This window comes from Lineus longissimus, chromosome 2 (assembly GCF_910592395.1).
Source record: "Lineus longissimus chromosome 2, tnLinLong1.2, whole genome shotgun sequence".
Lineage (NCBI taxonomy): Eukaryota > Metazoa > Nemertea > Pilidiophora > Heteronemertea > Lineidae > Lineus > Lineus longissimus.
The window spans coordinates 22091213-22110750 of record NC_088309.1 but is presented as its reverse complement, the minus strand read 5'-3'; the positions used below and the strand labels follow the sequence as shown (position 1 = coordinate 22110750).

At 41.4% G+C, this 19538-nt stretch overlaps 1 protein-coding gene across 1 annotated transcript; it reads left to right on the top strand.

The window, feature by feature from the left end:
• The first annotated feature begins 17464 nt into the window (after nt 1-17464).
• Nucleotides 17465-19538, top strand: LOC135482888 (uncharacterized). Its single transcript, XM_064763366.1, has one exon. It carries the CDS (start codon nt 17523-17525, stop codon nt 18843-18845), a length of 1323 nt encoding a protein of 440 aa, XP_064619436.1. The 5' UTR covers nt 17465-17522; the 3' UTR covers nt 18846-19538.

Here is a 19538-nt window from a genome sequence, read left to right as displayed (position 1 = left end):
CTTATATCGAGAAGAAGAATGTACAGAACAGATAGATCAGTGGAAGTAGCTTAGAGTGTGTACTGATGTCACAAGTCTGCAGGGGACCAATGTCTGGTTGTTTTTGGTGCTATGGATTTTTCAACAAAGTGTAGTACATATTGATCCCATGTCAATTCAGCAATTAAATTACGTTTTTCGCCAATTACGCTCACGGAGTGCTGTGTGCGTATTTCATGACTCAACCCCAACGTCAGGAGCTAATTGTCATCAGCCAATTAGGAGTGTCTCTTGGGAAATGTTTACGCACAGATCAAACAGGGATAGTTGCCACGTTTTCATGTCCTAATCTGGAACCAGGATACATGAAAACATAGCTTGCTTGCCGTTTTCCATTAGGGTAAATTGAAACTAATGATAGCATATTTGGCGGGGTATACCGCAATAGCCTACCCAATATTAGCATTAATTTGAGCTGTGATTGAAAGGTTGACGGCGCAAGTCTTAACCACGCGATAAAGCACGGGTTAGCAAAATGCTGGCTCGAACAATCTAAATGGTAATAGCACGAATAAAAACTAAATAGACAATTTTCTGATCACTTTCTAATATCGGTTCATTTACATTTCCGACTTTAGATGGTCTCACTGAAAATGTTTAATGGTTAAATTCACCATTATTCTTGACTTGTTGACACTGTATACCACGTTATCCCCTGACACGTGCACCTCCTTACTGCCATTGCAAACTGGCTTTAGACCTATTTGAAGAAGGATCAGCTTGCGATACCGGGCCGGCAATAGATCGTGCGGGCCGCGCAAAAGATGGGATAGAGCCGAGTTTCCTGCCAAATGAACTATCTAAACGTTACCATCGATCACCTCCCCCACATCCCCCAGACGTCGGAGATCAATCCAAAATTACCATAGTTAGTAGTTCAACTAATGTTGCTAATAAAGCGGACTGAGAATGGATAGGACCTCCTTCATCTCTGGATCTGATCGGGATGTGTCCTGTCGTCGCTGCGTGGCTTTATTGGTTGTGAATCTTTCATTTTCCACGATTCACATCTTGAATGTTGAATATGTTCAACTCGATCAAAGACAAGATCACCTTAATTGTCATTTCGCGTGAGGCTGCCAGTGTAATCCCTTGATTGCTGAGTTCATAGGCACGTTTATCATACGCAATTCTGTATCATTTTCATCCGCAAATCTAAAAGGAATTTCAATTAAGGGAGAAAGAACACGGTTAGCTGTTTCGAAGTTCATTTCTCCAATGGCTAAATAAGGTGAGAAGAAAAAATGCTGCCCCAACCAGTCAATTCCAATCCTGTGACTGGTATGAAGGATCAAGTTCAATTATCAAATCGAATCTAGCGACCAAGCTACCAAATAGAACCATGGGATGGCGATGACAGATCATTCGCAGCCAAGAACCCTAAAATAGAACCAAGTTATTGGTAAGACGAGATGTGAAGTTACGCTAAAGCCAAAAGAGATGCGAATCATCACTAGCCGCGGCATCGAGCCTTATTGCTCTTGCCAATTCCTCATTCTGAGTCTTATACGTGGAAATGTAATGCTTTTTTCATTTCCACCCAGCCTTTCACTCCCCTCAGCGTGCATTGCTTTAATTCGTTTTTTAACTGGCAAGAAAAATCGGTCTATAAGAGTTAAAATAAGGTGAAAACCTCCTTTCGGAGCGATCAAGCCTGCGACTAAGATGAAAAACTACTACATGTACGCACTTCGTCACACGCCTGATCTGAGAGCGTCTAGAAAATAAGTTACTTGTTCCTTCATTTTTCCCCCAGAATAATTATGTGGTACGTGTAAAATGAACGTACACTTTGATTACCCCGGACCCGCTGCATTTGATTTATGGACATCAACAGCAATGGCGACGAGACATTAATTAGTATAATATGATCAACCCCTACAAAATGTTATCCCGACCACTTTGTTTTGGGTGATTCCCCATCAATCCTGGCGGCCATCTACTTCCGCTCAACCTCATTTGCACCTCACCAATCAGAACCCAGTGCTATACGTTGTTGTTGTCGTCGGAAATTCTAAAATGCGGCAAGGGCCGGGTTAAAAAGACCGCAGGAACCCGCCTGCCCATGCCCTTCATAACACCGCCGAATCACTCTCAGTGCGGTATCAATCTCGTTCCTGATATCATCTCAATGAAGTGACGGCAATCACGCGCTCAAGTCAAATTCAACCAAGATTGAAATCTATTGCCACGGATACCAGAAGTTAAATCCGATAATCCAATAGCGTATGATTCCTATTATTACTGGTGACGATAAAGGTTACAGGGAATAATTGTCGATACTTTATAAGAGTTAGTTAGCTGAACCGGACGAAGACAATAGTTGCAAATTGAGCATCGGATATTACGCCAACATTGCGCGGAGTTGACACGTAATTTGGCCGTATAAAAGAGACAAAGACATCGAACGCGTATAGTGTACCGTAGTGGAGGTAGCGGTGAGCGGGTGAGTCCAGTTGTCTTAATAGTTAATGTCATATTTATATATCTTTTTGTTTCGTTCACTGGTTAGTGAATTTTTTCCCCAGATTCATTGCTGAAACTTTTTTTTCAATGTTCTGCGTTTTTTTTTCGGTTATTTATTAAGTGATTGCTAAGTCTGTTTTGTATGATCCTTTTTCTGACGTGTATGCGTATTTTGTATGTTCTACTTCGAGGTTTTACTTCGACACGCCCTAACGTAGTAAAAGCAGTCATCAAATGTATCTAGATAGTAAAAGTCGAATAAGCCAAGCAAAGTGAACGGAATCTTTTTTGTATAAAGATTATGGTGGAACCAGGACCACATAAGCATCAATGCTAAGACTAACTGTTCTTTAGAGTGCAATATCATGAATGCATCGGAAAACACTGATCACCGACATTTGCTGAGCTTGGTCCGAGTTATGTGAGTATGGTTATACCTTTGGGGCCAATCATATTGAGCAAAGCGACGTTTTCTCTTTCGAGGCCATGCGCGCAGTGTGATGGTCATTTGGTATATCTCATCGCGTTTGGAAATGAATAATTTAACAATTGATTTTGATTCTTGGGCAGGTATGCTGCAACTTTGGGAGTTGATACCGAACTGGAGCTAATTCTTTTTCTCACTTAACGAGAAGGCGGTGCTCAAAATGTAGGTTAAAACCGAGGCGCCTAGCCGACAGTTTGGGTTTGCGATTATCAGCAACGCAAATTCAAGTTACGGTTTATACTCAAAAGTTGCCCATGTATAACTTCCGGTAAAAATATCATTTGGAAACATATATATCTAAAGCTTCTCGTTTATGATTACAAATACAATGTTAACGTTTGAGCTGTATAATGCAAGCAGTGGTTATGGTTCATAATTTCGAGGTAAAAATTAACCCTTTCATTTGGATGCGTGGCAAGAGTTTCCTCCCTGTCTGGCTATGGTGTGTTCGATGTTGGCAAAAGCGGACCTAAAGCCACCAATAACCTACAAAATTGGATTACTTTGGGAAATATGTATACGAATCTGTTGATAATATCTATTAATACAATCCTGTAATAATAATTGTGTAAAGTAAAGTGGCATGTCGACTGCAATTACAAGCAGATATATATATTACTGGGCGCGTAATCTTATGAAGAACGATGCTCATCGTTTAATCGCATCACTATCCATGTGTTGTTTCCAGCCAGAAATGCCTATTATCATTGAATCGACAAATATTGATGGTGAAAAGCGCTGAACAATGTCACGTTTCTCACACATGCAAATGCGACGTGAAATAATTTGGTTCCCGGACGAATTGAAGCTGAGTTTTAAGATGTCAGTGTTTGCCTCCATCGCAGTGTGTTCGTCGCAAATAGCAGTGTATCAGTAGCCCCCCCCCCCCCCTCCACTCGCTCCCGCAGAGCGCAAGTTGCGTTTTCCTAAGTCATGCAGAGGCTTGAAAATTAACAATAAAACATACATAGCTTAAATACCAACTGTGGGTTGGTTTCAAGCTGAGGTCGGTGTATCAGCTTCCTTGGTAAAATCCGGCCATTGCTCGGCGAACCAGAAGTTTGGTCCATACACCATGATTTATAATCGTGATTTCTCTATGCCTCTAATCTAGCTTGGTAAGTTGTTTCAAAGATGTATCGAGAGAAACGCGTCAACATGAGGTACATTTGCAAAGTCACGGCTGAGACTAGTAGCGCTTGTAATTTAGCTGACGTTCCAAAAATCAAAAACATTAACGGAAATTAGTTTTGTTGATCGTGTTACAATTAATAATTATATCGCGTTAAAAAGATGTTTTTTGGGCTGCAATGATAACTACGTGATTTTATTTCATGTCGAGCGAGAACCGTGTGTTAGCTTCGTAGGAAGCTTAAGGCATGTAAAGGTGATGGTCGGCGGTTGCCGGTGGGGAACTAGTATTTCGTTCGTGGAAAAAGAATATTTGGCTTCGGGCTACCAGTATACATTGGTCTCTCATTTTGCAAGCTACACTACAGCATTGACTATCCCTTTGAAAGATGAGAGCGCGTACATGTAGTAAGCTGGAACCACTACGAAGCAATGGATGGGTGCGCTAATTGCCGATGACATGTTTCGTCGTCTTCAACCTAAACCTTTAAATTATACTTGCTGTCTCACGGCGATGGATGCAAAACTTTAGTTGCTATTCGATTGTCTTCAAGTGAGGCATCTCTCCGTTGCGTCAGCAATCACTGTCAAACGGCCATGTGCACTACTCTGGCTAAATCGATGTATCTATTGTGTTTCGACTCGTGTTTTTGGATTGTAAGTGGAAGAACCACTGTACAGACAATTTGGAAATGTCGACTTCTGCTCGAAATCGAAATAAGAATCGAAAGATAACTATCAGCATCTTTTGGTCAATATTTGTTTTGCAACAGTTGTAATTGACAGCAAACATATGGCATTATGACAACATCTTGTCCAACAAACACGATTGCCAGGGAGATATGACACCCCACGCTGAATCTGGTCGGGTTCTACAGAACTGCTTGGATTTCATTTCCAAATCAGTATAAGTCTACTTCTTTCTTGAGAACCTGTGGCTGGAGGTCCAAAGACCAGACAGACATAAGACTACAAAATATAATGTCCTCTGGCTCCTTCCTCTGATCTTATATTCAGGTAGCCGATTTCGATACCGTTTGCCAAGAAGTATTCCGATTATGGTCATCACATCGTACAGCAACTTCAACGATTCGTGGAACAGCGGTCTATATAATCTGCTCGAAACAACGGAATGCTTCTGGTCTGTCTCGGGGTTACCAATAGAGGCAATTTAAAATTCATTTGCAGAATTCGTCAAAGCCAAACCTCCGAAACAAAAGCAAAGAGGCAAACATTGAATCAGGCCATGCATGCGTACGTGCAGTCATCAGTCATGAACAAGATATACAATGACCGTAGTCATGTTATCAGATTGATAGCTCTCGTATTGAACGGATTGGTATTTGATCCCAATTTGATTGTGGTCTACGTCAGGATTATGTGGCGATTTATTCATCCTGTTGCCACTGATCGTATCGGTCATGAGGCAATTTCCATATATTGGAGAAGCAGACGACAACCCAAACGCCATTTGCAACTTTTCTATTGCTGCATAAGATTGACGATCATCGATACAAAGTAATCGATTTGCCCCCGTCTTGACCTGCGTGTTGACCAATCAGAATCCCGCTAACGTTCTTTACTTCATAAGGGATTTTTTACTTGAAAACCAGGCCCTCGCGATGTAATGGAAGTCGGTACGAGAAGGGAGAATATCCTTCGATCTGCTTGAAGAAGGGAAAACGTCCGGATAATTCTGCTGTAGGAAATAGGGTGAACTAGTCACTTAGCCGAGCGTTTTTAATGAAAGAATCCTATTAAGATAGGGCAAAGCAAAGCTATATTTCATATTGTTTAGCTTTTAGAACGAAAGAAAACCCAACATGTATCAGGTCAGCATTCTTAATCGATTGGTCGAGTTGCAACAATTTTTACCGATGCGCTCGTTCGAAGTAAGATCTCGTCCCAATCAGTTTAAGCAGATTCGTTCTTTTCCTAACGTTTTTCAAAGAACGAAAAGACGATGGCCACTTGCGTGACATGATAGTTCTGGTTTCCAAACCGATTCTTTATATCGAATCTTTTCGCATATTTTTTACCAGGGTTTCAAAAATGCTGCTGTCAGTCGCGCTGATCTAATCGAGCAGTGTGCATTAAGGTCTCGCCCTAATCAGTTTGCGCAGCGATGTATTTTTGTATCTTGCTCTCGATCTCATCACAGGGCGGAGATCAATGTTGATACTTGCCATCACAGGAGAGAAGAAGGGCTTATTCTGTTAGTTCGTTTCGATTCTTCGCGTCTCTTACCGTTGTCGTATCCGTAATAAAATAAACATGCAGTCTTATTGACGATTTATTGTGACATGTTACAGACTATAGGCAATTATTTGCTTGCCAGTAGTGGTGGCAACACGGGTAAACCACGATGGGGGGGGGGGGGGGAATGAGGCGGCCGCCTTTAGCATGAAAACGAAACTATCGTTGTCGACAGAAACTACAGAATCATTGTCAAATATCTTGCCTCTATTCGCCATGCTCCAATAAACGAAACTTCTTCTAATTTGATGAGAATACGGAATCCGAGCCTCCCAAATCTTTGATAAGAAATACATACTTGGTCCTCGCACTATGATTTCGTCAAAGTTGCGTTTTTTGGTCAAGGGATTCATTGAACGTCTTAACTGCCTCGCATTCTTCGTCACCCAAAGGCTTTAGGTCACTGTCACCATCCTGCCGGAGGCGAAGCCAGGCACATGCGCAAGCGGATCCAGCTATGATAAAAGCCCCCGTAATACTGATGATGTTCACTGGGTAAGATAGGAAGATAATATCCAAGAGATAGGCCACGGGAATCTCACTGGTCCTCGCAACTGACACAATTGAAGTCCTCTCACTCCTCAGTGCGAGGAAATAGAATACAAACCCAGCCCAACAACCTGCACTTGAGGCTATGAGGTGGCACCAGGTCGCCGATGTGAAGTTCATATCAAGCTCGTTCGTTATGACCATGAGGCAAACACCACATATGGATAACACAAACTTGAACTGAAAGATGATGGTACCGAGTCCGAACTCACGCACACACTTTTTAGAACAGTGAGTTCCAAATGCACTGAAGATGGCCGCTGATAGGGCAACCAACGAAGCCAGCCACTTCGACACATATATCTTAACATCATCAAATTGATTGATTTGTTCAACGCCATTTATCTCACGAACAAGATACGAGCGATTTCTGTTTTCATCTTCCAAAGAAGAGGGAAACCTTTCTTCCGCATGCATCGAATTTATCTCACCCATTCGTCTGTTTTGGGTGGAATTATATAGCCCATTACTACCGTTTGTTGGTAACTGCATGATTCTAAAGACTGAAACAGGTTGGGTGACTAAGAACACTCCCATCACTGCGGCTATAGTTGCAATGGTTCCAAATATTCCACAACGCTCCTTATAAAATAGAACTCCAATGATCCCAACAAATACTGGCTGCAAAAAGAAAATGGCGCATGTGTCGGCGAAGTTCATGTTGATAAGAGCGAGGGAAAAACAAGACTTCACTAACAAGTCGAGGACACATGCTGCCCAGACCCACTTGTCATTTACAAAGAAAGGCTCCTTTTTGATCAGCACGACCGGTAGCGTGATCACCGCTATTAGAGTCGCTCTGATTGTAAGGTATTCTATCAGCGATACGTCATCCTGGATGAATTTCAGCTGTATACATCCCAACGCCAAAAAGAAAGAGGATAGAAGCGCGAAGCCAATGCCCTTTACTTTTTTTAATTTGTCCTTCAACATTGTCAGCAGGTCAGAAAATGTATCAGTAATTCCGAAAAGGTATGGGTTACATCAGTCCTACTCCCTCCATTGGTGTGAACCGTTCAGTTAACTCTGCATGGTCACTATACGATCTGTCGCCTACAACACTCTATTTTCTCGTTTATAAGGTCAATTGAGTCGCGGTACAAACAACTCTATATTGGCATGCACTTTTTTGTCAAAGTCTCGGTAACCCATTTGGTTCTTGTTTCATTTACGTAGGCATGGTACGGTACCCTACTTCTCTAACAAATAGTTGATTTGCATAAATATTTTCGGCGATTTTAACTTATCAATCTTTCAACGTGCGATATGAGTTTCTCATGATGTAAAAGTACAGTCGACACGCTTATTCAAGCAATCTACCCTGGAGTATTCAATGTCCATGAAATTGTGAATAATTTTGAAAGGTGATTGCAAAAAATTGCCTTTATTTCATGGTAAACTGACTGACCTTATGAAAGTGAAAAGATAGTATGGGAGTTTTCCAATTCCTGCTCCTATCACCTTTATCTTCCCGAAACACATGTTGCTATTGATACTTCAAAAATGATTATATTTATGTGAATACAATGTAATATAAAATTCAATTTATTGGAAGAATATGTGGGGCTTTCGTAATGTAACTGCACCATTTTGTATGTAGTAGGGTGAGGGGTTCCGAATGATGAATCGGGATCTGGTCGAATGGTTGTATGCTTTTTGGGTACCGATCCTCCATTGACCACTCTCGGCATTGATTGACTTGGTTCTTAGGCTGATCATGTTAACCACAATATCATTAAGGATATTCGTCCTTGGTCTAGCTACCCTATCCTCATTGTCGTTGAGTATGTCAGAGGTATTGTTTCAATATGGTGTCGCAATGGCACTCATTTGAAGTTACAGGACTACAAGGAGTGATTTACGTTGAAAACATTAAGCAAAAGCTCGTTCTTTTTCACCTTATAGTGGAGGTAAACTGATTACGCAACACATGAACCATGACCAATAAGATATCTACAAAGATTTAGTCACAAACTGTAAGATAACATTAGCTTTGTGGTTACCTCCTCTTCATTGAGTCTGTATGTGTATGCACTTCTGCCAGACGCCAGTATCCCGGGAGATGCAACTTTTACGAAGTTTTGACAAAGGATTCCGTTCCAGGAAATTAAAGCCCTGTAGGTCAACAATAGGTCGGGACACAATAGATGTCCCTGTGAGATAAATTGCCTCTTACTAGCATATACCCATCGTACTGTGTCCCATTTACCAACAATAATAACCATTGGGCGGTCTGAGAAAGATCGAAGCCGCTCGATACATCTTATGATCTCTCCAGATTTTACCTAGTTTTCACACGACCTTCCGGATTTGCCTTGGCGTAACCCAATCGGTAAATAACCAGTCGAACGTACAATATATCGAACCTGATGGTGCGAACGTGAGAAAGTCTTCCATTGTTGTGAATAATCTCGTGAAAATCACACAAACTGAGCGTAAAAGCAGGAAATGAATTACTACCCCGAAGGAGAGACTTTTATGTACAGTTTCCTAACACAGTTCAGGATCTAGGAACCGCACGTTTGTATTTACTTCAAAGGAAGCTATTCCTAAAACATCGACTTTTTAACAATTGGGTTAGGAATATCTTGTACGAATAGCGATTTTCTCCCATGGGTTCTAATGTGCGATCAAATAATTTGTCCTGAAATTTCCAGTCTCAATTATCGTATACAAATATGTACGTGCTTATTCATTAGTTCGATACTTGGTCAACGACATTTTCTGCGGTACAAACTTCTTTTCACAACCAATCACATTCTCTACTTATGTTACAAGCTTCTTTTCTTAACTTACTACTTCTCTACTTACGTTACAAGCTTCTTTTCTTAACTTACCACTTCCTCAACTTACGTTACAAGCTTCTTTTCTTAACTTACCACTTCTCTACTTACGCTACAAGCCTCTTTTCTTAACTTACCACTTCCTCAACTTACGTTACAAGCTTCTTTTCTTAACTTACCACTTCTCTACTAATGTTACAAGCTTCTTTTCTTAACCTACTACATCCTCTACTTACGTTGCAAGCTTCTTTTCTTAACTTACCACTTCTCTACTTACGCTACAAGCCTCTTTTCTTAACTTACCACTTCCTCAACTTACGTTACAAGCTTCCTTTCTTCACTTACCACTTCTCTACTAATGTTACAAGCTTCTTTTCTTAACCTACTACATCCTCTACTTACGTTGCAAGCTTCTTTTCTTAACTTACTACTTCTCTACTTACGTTACAAGCTTCTTTTCTTAACTTACTACTTCTCTACTTACGTTGCAAGCTTCTTTTCTTAACTTACTACTTCTCTACTTACGTTACAAGCTTCTTTTCTTAACCTACTACTGCTGTACTAACGTTACTAGCTCTTTTCTTAACTAACCACTTCCTCTACTTACGTTACAAGCTTCTTTTCTTAACTTACTACTTCTCTACTAACGTTACAAGCTTCTTTTCTTAACTTACTACTTCTCTACTAACGTTACAAGCTTCTTTTCTTAACTTACCACTTCTCTACTTACGTTACAAGCTTCTTTTCTTAACTTACCACTTCTCTACTAACGTTACAAGCTTCTTTTCTTAACCTACTACTTCCTCTACTTACGTTACAAGCTTCTTTTCTTAACCTACTACTTCTGTACTAACGTTACAAGCTTCTTTTCTTAGCCTACCACTTCCTCTACTTACGTAACAACCTTCTTTTCTTAACCTACTACTTCTCTACTAACGTTACAAGCTTCTTTTCTTAACCTACTACTTCCACTTCTTACGTTACAAGCTTCTCTTCTTAACCTACTACTTCTCTACTAACGTTACAAGCTACTTTTCTTAACCTACTACTTCCACTACTTACGTTACAAGCTTCTTTTCTTAACCTACTACTTCTGTACTAACGTTACAAGCTTCTTTTCTTAACTTACCACTTCCTCAACTTACGTTACAAGCTTCTTTTCTTGACTTACTACTTCTTTACTAACGTTACAAGCTTCTTTTCTTAACCTACAACTTCTCTACTCACGTTACAAGCTTCTTTTCTTAACAAACCACTTCCTCTACCTACGTTACAAGCTTCTTTTCTTAACTTACTACTTCTCTACTTATGTTACAAGCTTCTTTTCTTAACTTACTACTTCTCTACTTACGTTACAAGCTTCTTTTCTTAACTTACTACTTCTCTACTTACGTTACAAGCTTCTTTTCTTGACTTACTACTTCTTTACTAACGTTACAAGCTTCTTTTCTTAACCTACAACTTCTCTACTCACGTTACAAGCTTCTTTTCTGAACAAACCACTTCCTCTACTTACGTTACAAGCTTCTTTTCTTAACTTACTACTTCTCTACTTATGTTACAAGCTTCTTTTCTTAACTTACTACTTCTCTACTTACGTTACAAGCTTCTTTTCTTAACTTACTACTTCTCTACTTATGTTACAAGCTTCTTTTCTTAACAAACCACTTCCTCTACTTACGTTACAAGCTTCTTTTCTTAACTTACTACTTCTCTACTTACGTTACAAGCTTCTTTTCTTAACTTACTACTTCTCTACTTACGTTACAAGCTTCTTTTCTTAACCTGCTACTTCCTCTACTTACGTTACAAGCTTCTTTTCTTCACCTACTACTTCTCTACTTACGTTACAAGCTTCTTTTCTTAACTTACTACTTCTCTACTTACGTTACAAGCTTCTTTTCTTAACTTACTACTTCTCTACTTATGTTACAAGCTTCTTTTCTTAACTTACTACTTCTCTACTTACGTTACAAGCTTCTTTTCTTAACCTGCTACTTCCTCTACTTACGTTACAAGCTTCTTTTCTTCACCTACTACTTCTCTACTTACGTTACAAGCTTCTTTTCTTAACTTACCACTTCTCTACTTACGTTACAAGCTTCTTTTCTTAACCTACTACTTCCTGTACTTACGTAACAACCTTCTTTTATTCATTTACTGCCTTCTCTACATGCGTTTAAACCTTCTCTTCGTCACATACAACTATCACTGTAAAGAATTACTCATGTTGTTATGTTGTCGTAATTTCTCTATCTTCAGATAACGATGAGAGTGCTGCCGAATATCGTGCTGCTGTCTTTACAGCTCCTTCTGATCAGTCGCCTAACGTTTCAAGAAAAAATACAAACAGGTAAACCTGCCGCACTCGCGCGCAAAGGAGAGGGCAACTCAACTTTGAGTTGCCTCGCAGCATTAAGTATTGAAATGTTCCAGACGGTAATGCGGTGGGCCTTGGGCTTTGGGGTCTTCGCCATTATGTGATAGATTCATTATTATACATAACATCAATTGATCAATTGATGAAATAGTGTTACCTGGTGACCGATTGAAGGCTTCATTGGCATTTATGATCTGTATTACCATGGAAACACACATAGTGTCATCGTCCATAAATCAGCTTATTGTCCATTATATATTTACAAAGCAATTCAAACACAATGCTAATATCGTGGCAGGGGACTGTACTGTCCCAAACGACCAAACGACCCGACTGTCGTATACTGATACTATTAAGAGAGTACGTTCATGTACAACTCCAAAGCCTCGCCCTTCGTCAAACGGGGGTTTGGTGCTAGGTGCCTTTATGCTTGTGCAAAATACCCCATTTAAGTTGACAGTAACTTGGGAAAAATACATCGCCTTGGTCGAAGACAGAGTCACCAGAGATTGATTAACCCAATTAGTTCCAAATCGTATTGGCACCCGAAAACACGACCAAGTCCTAACGGTGTAATCCTTTGGAGAATGATTCTCCGAGGTAAGAGCGGCGAACGCATTTCATTATAGGACAAGATTTACAACCTTAATAACACCATGATTACCAAACATTTATTAAAAAGTAAATTGTTCTTTCTAGATTCTGGTGTTGATATAAAAAGAGTAGAGCGGTCCGTAGACGATGGCGAGAACTCTTTCGGGAGTGAAGACAAGCGGGTGTTTGGAAGCATCACGAAACCCGTGGGAAAACACGGATCAGCTAGGCGCCCACCCGCCACCCGGGAGGAGCATGTCCGAGTCTCCGATATCAAAAGAGAGGATGAGCCAGATTACTACAAACTGCTGGATGAATTGTAAGTAGACAGTAGATTGGGCACTGTGCGATAACAACTGTAAGAGTTTTAACTGTCCCCTTGAAAAGAGTGTCATGCCCTTGTACATATCAAGGTTTTAGTAGTTCGAGAGAGACACACAAGACATTCCTCGCCAAAGGTTTCAGTGCGTCCTTTGCCCCCGGACACAGTGTCGCAGGCGCAGATTTACCTTCCTCGCCGTCATTCACTCCAGCACAATTTCCATTTACCTAAAAAAACTGAAGATCCTTTGTAACCGCGCCCACATGGCTTCGAATACCAAATAGATGCAGATTTGCTCTGAGTAAATGTGGATCATGATTGCAAAGTCATTCATAATTTGCAATGATTTGCCGATGATGTGAGCAGGGTTGAGACGTGCCGATGGCTTTGTAATGCATATTTTGATAAGAGAATTATCAAGAATAGGCAAATAAGATGAAAAGTCTGCATTTTGTCATAGTATAGGATGAGCTTTTTGTGAATCCCCTGATGGAGACACGTATCAGTTTACATGTATTTCATGAACAAAACCAAAGCGGTTTCTGTAGTGACTGCGTCACTGGAATGAATAAAATATAAAAAATAAATAACACACACTTTTTAACTTGCCCATCCTTATTTAAACATTCCATATTTCAGAATGGATCGCCGTATTGAGTCGAAGCGTGCCGCATACGATGCCAACGCGGGGGACGAGGGCGATGGAGGGAGTCCGGATGACGAAGGAAACAACATGCTTTATCTTGCACTGAAGCAGGGGGAGCATAACGATAATGGAGATGATGACGGCGTCTTGCATTCCTACGACAAAAGACCGTTCGGATCATTCACTCGAAAGTTATCGAAGAGGCCATTTGGGTCACTCACGGGCGGATTCCACAAACGTCCATTTGGTTCCTTCACCAGAAAGCTCCAGAAGCGCCCGTTCGGTTCAATGACCGGGCAAATGAAACGACCATTTGGTTCCATTATATCGGGATTATCAAAGAGACCATTTGGAGGGTTTACCAGTCGTATGAAGAAACCCTTTGGATCACTTTCTAAGGTTCTCAGTAAGAAACCGTTCGGGTCTTTCTCAAGGCCGCGATCGTTTAACAAAAGGGAGGATGAAGACGTAGAAAAACGACCATTTGGTTCCTTTTCCCGGCCACGCTGGAACACAAAGAGAGACGACGATAATGACGTCGAAAAGAGACCATTTGGTTCCTTCTCCCGGCCACGCTGGAACACAAAGAGAGACGACGATAATGAAGTCGAAAAGAGACCATTTGGTTCCTTCTCCCGGCCGCGTTGGAACACAAAGAGAGACGACGATAATGAAGTCGAAAAGAGACCATTTGGTTCCTTCTCCCGGCCGCGTTGGAACACAAAGAGAGACGACGATAATGAAGTAGATAAGAGACCATTTGGTTCCTTCTCCCTGCCAAGAAGCTATCAAAAGCGTGAAGGTGACGATATGGAGAAACGACCATTTGGGTCTTTCACACGACCGAACACACGGAGCTTTCCAACGGAGGATGATACTGATGACATCATTGAAAAGAGGCCGTTCGGATCTTTCACAAGATGGAGGTCCCGCACAAGAGGGAAGAGGGATGGAGCCGACGAGGTTGAACATGATACTCCAGTGTATTATTAAGTTTGGTTTGCGGGAAATGAGGACAAACAGACAGTCGAGCTGCCTTACTTCGATAATAACTAGAGTACCCAAGGTTTTACTTATAGAAAATGGGTTGTTTTGAGGGCGTCCTGTGTATCTATAGAGGACTGCACTAACTATTCCAGTGTATTCAAATGTTGTTGTTTCTTACTGTTAATACGAATTTACCACTCGCCTGCATATTTAAATTGCTATCGAAATGTGAACTATCAGTTTCCCGACCGCCACAATAGCGGCGACTATTTGAGATACCTGCGTTTCAATGATTAACAGGGCCGTATAATGAACATTGGAACGCATTACGGGATTAGAACATAGAGAACAACTGGCGACACTTCTATTTCAACAGAATCTTTCAGTGCGGCTCAGTAGAAAAAAAGTCACCGTACCCGTTCGTCAGTGTAACATGTCGTCCGCTTTAAGCTTCGTAACCTCTCCATCAAATTGAAAGACTGGACTAATGTCAAGACGTGTAGAGTCTGGCCACCTGAATTCACATGAAACTTTTACATTGTATAACATGGTGGTGGTTGTGTGAGACTGTAACATTTATTTTGTCAATAAAATATCGTGAACTCTGCTGAAAGTCCGGATCGTGTTAAAAGAAATCAATACAAATAACCAATTTGTGACTAAACCCAGTCTTTCTAAACGTGACGGTGTCCTCAGCTCAGTAGAGAGGTGTTCGCTATTAAGGAAGGTTCGACTTTATGGCTTCCAGCGTGCATGTTCGTTCCATGGAGCATGAAGAGCGACTTAAAGTCACACTCAAACGAGTCTGTACGTATCTCAGATGTTTTCAAAGTTTCTTGTTGTATAAACCTGAAATAAGCCCCGCGATATCTGTTAACTTCTTGATTCTATTTGACGTTTGATTGATACCAGGGAGAGCAGAAGTAAAGAGCCTCCCACGCTTGAACGTTACGAGGCATTTGACTTAAATGTACTTCTTTGGTTTCTTGGATTGATGACGAAACACCCAACTCCAAGAAACTTGGCACTGGTTTTCAAAGCATCAAAAGACTGCGTTGAATGAAATCTTCAAACAAACTTAACTTGACGGGTTACAGAGTAAACTTCACATGTATATTTATACCAACAAAACTGATGAGTTAACTACGCAGAATCTTCGCAAAGCGGTGTGTCGACGCTTGAGTTGTGAGGAACTACATGCCTCGATGCTAATCGCCTCGATGCTAATCGACGGGGTAACTGAGGAAAATTTATTTCCAAGTGCATCTTTTTTAACTCCCACATCAAGCTCCAAATCGCTTGCAGAATATTCAGTGTTTGGCATAATCGTTACAAAACGCATCTTGACGCTTTATGAGTTAAAATTCATACAATTCTAAGCTCTTCATCAGTTTGTGAATGTTAACCCTTGATGGGTCAAGCAAAGGACCACCTTGAAATTTAGTACATCTACATGAATAACTCGCTCTTACTGGTTTTGGAAACGTTCCTAAAGGGACAACTGGGGAAAAATAGGGAATATGGAGAACATCAGGTAAAGATTCCTAGTCTCGTATCGTGCTATATCACCGGGTTGGGTTCTCTGATGGATGCGTCAAGATTCGTATGAAAAGGTATAGGGGAATCCGAAATGAGTACATGGAAGTGCGAATCAAGATCATCGTGGAAACCTTGTCACACAAGTCATTATGATACCGGGCGGTACATCCTCGTGAATTCCATGAGTATCCGTAAGTGAAGGGAAAACCCGATATTTATTTGATCAAAAAGTAAGAGTACCTTTACATGCGTTCCGGATATCACGGGAAAGTCCCAACTCGGTCGTCGACAGTAATGCCGTCACGACCCACATTGTCTGATAGTGATAATAGAAACACTTCAGAAAAAGTGTACTCGTGTTTAAGTATTAATCATCAGGCCAGGAATGATTTTCTAGTTTCTCCGCCATCGTTTAACATTCTTGGTAAAATAGTGTGACATAAATGCAAGTCCATCACGGACGCAAGTCCGCTATACCGTGACTGCCATTGTGGACGCTCAGGGTATTGACTTGCGTCGAATAGTTTGGTAAAACTCTTTCGTCACTATATATGACGAATAGTTGAAACCCACCAGTCGCCCATTAGAGAAACTTTACCAATCTGGAATCAGTATGAAGAAGTCAGGACGAAGAACCAACTATCGGTGACCAAAATCAACTCCGGTGTAGAAGTTTGAAATGTCCCATAGGATAGAATGTCCGGTGAACAGATGATTCTATCATGCGCTCTAATCACTAAGCGATTAACGGTCATGGCCTCTAAAGAACAATCATAATCCTTCATGGACACTTTTTCCAGGGGGACATTTCTTCTGCTACACCAGCAGGCGACGATTCATTGGACCCAGAAGAACACGATCATAGCGACTAAAAAACTACTATATTTCTTTGGCCTATGATCTAATAAAGGTCAAGTAAATGAAGGTATTTGATATTTCAAGTTGTAAACATTGAACACTTATCGTGATGACGTCTGCTTCTCCAAGTCAAGAAACTACTCCCGTTCCTGCGGACCCCCATGCATAGATATTTCATAGCATGATTGCACAACAGGACATCCATGAGGACAAGATTGTTCTTAATCTTTTTTAAACTATTCGGAATTCGCCCTACTTTACAATATGTAATTGGTCGGCGTTGTTTAAATGGGTCATACTTTCCTAGAAGAAGTTTGTTTATCTGGAACAGAGAGGTTACTAATGTATTAAACCGCCGTAGCCGGTTTATGATTAGACAGAAGCGTCAGACAAGGTCCACGATTGTATAAATAGGAACTTTTGTTGTTCCAAATTCATATTAGTATCCACCTTGTTACTGCAACGATCAAACACCGATTCAAGTTATGTCGTTTCTCGTAAAGTTGTTGATGACAGGCCTCCTTGCCTGTTGTCTTCACCAAGCCAGCGGAGCTGACCATCGATTCCGAGATCTAGATGAATTGAAGTCAAAGTTTCATCCAAACCTTGGCCGTCTTCATCAGTGCGAACCGGGTTCCTCGTCCGACGATGGATGTAACACGTGCATGTGTTCCCGCAGTGGGTTTTGGATTTGTACCACAATGGCGTGCAGCTGGCCACGGTTTCCAGAGAGATTTCCTTCAAGAAGCTGGCGAGATGTACCAATCGTAGAAAATATCCCTGGTGCTCCAAAGCTGGTAAGAGCAAAGCGAACCCCTGTCTCAATTGGGTCGACGACAGTCTTGGTCCGTAACGTCGCCGAGTGTTCAACGAGAGGTGACATGGGGAAGCCATTCAGTGATGGTTGCAAAGCCTGTCGCTGTGTTGCCGCTAACGTTGCTGGATGTACCACTGCGTCATGCGGTAACCCGGAGGAGGCGACAACAACGAAAGCACCGGAGGTGACTGAAGTTGTTACGGCTGTTACGCACGATACGTTAGAGGAATTGGGTATAACCACTCCTACTCCAAAGCCAGAGACAACTACCACCCCAAAGACAACTCTTACTCCAGAGCCAACCGAAACCTCTGTAGAATATCTCGAACGGGTCACGCCAATCCCACCGTCCGTGTTTTGTAAGACCGATAGAGACATTGGAATGAGGTACTTCGATGGGTGCAATAGATGCCGGTGCAGTGGTGTAGGACGGGCAGCTTGTACCAAACGGGGGTGCCAAGTGATTAGACGAGTCACACCCACTCCAGCAGCAAAAGTATGTGCAGCTGAGACAGACATTGGCAAAAGGTATTTCGACGGATGCAACTGGTGTAGGTGTTTCAGTGTTGGGAATGCTGCTTGTACTTATAGAGCCTGTCCAGTGATACGACCAACGCGAAGCCAAAGGACAACCCGGTCCACCACACCCAGCCGAGTGGCGCGCCCTAGACGCGTCCGCCCAAGGCCCGCCTCGGAAGTCTGCCTTACACAGGCTGACATAGGGAAATCGTACTACGACGGGTGTAACTGGTGTCGCTGTATGCAGATCGGTCGTGCTGGATGTACGCGTAGGATGTGCCCGTTTATGAAAGACAGAAGGACAACCAAGGCCACCGCCGCTCCAACTACGCCAGCACCGACAGGCTTCTGTTCATCTTGGAGGGACGTTGGGCGGCAGCAATACGATGGGTGCAACCACTGCATGTGCAGCACGGGACTTAGAAAGATATGTACGATGAGACATTGTTTTCCCGCAAAAGTCAGACAATAAGGAGTCAGCGATTAAATAATTACGAGGTATGTTTGTTAAGAATTCTAACCAAAACGTATAGCGTGTTCATTTCACTTATCTTAAGACTGCGCGAAATATTTAGCATAAATAGCTAAGTTTTATTCCAAAAGCACGAAAAAAACCATTTAAGGTTTTATTTATGTAAACATATTGCGAGTGAATCGTAGTATTCGAAATTGGAATCTTAAGTGTCATATGTACATGTTTGTTCGATCTGGATCAAACTGTACCTATCGTCGTTACAAATGAGTCGTTAGAATTCTTATCAATCATTTTCGCTAAAAGCATTTCTGTGTTAACTATCCATAAGGATTTTGTGACTGCCAGAGATATCATCATAATTCTCAATTGATACTGATAGCAAACTCGTACTATTCCTTTGATGAATAATTCTTAATGTATAATGTGGGTTAAATGCTGTGTTGGTTCATCCATCTCATAGGTCTATCCAGTCATTGGAGAGGTCAAGTTCTCCTTCAGAAATGTTCCTTTAAGAAGAACATCATTAAATCAAGTGTTCTTTGTATCCTTATACAAATGCCGTACTCAATTTGAGGGATCTAGTTCGTACAGGCATTGTTTTGATATTCTTTTATTCTCTGTGCATATGTTTAATACAGAGGAGTATCGCTCATACAAAGTGTAAAGAAATAAAAAATTGTATGTTCAAAA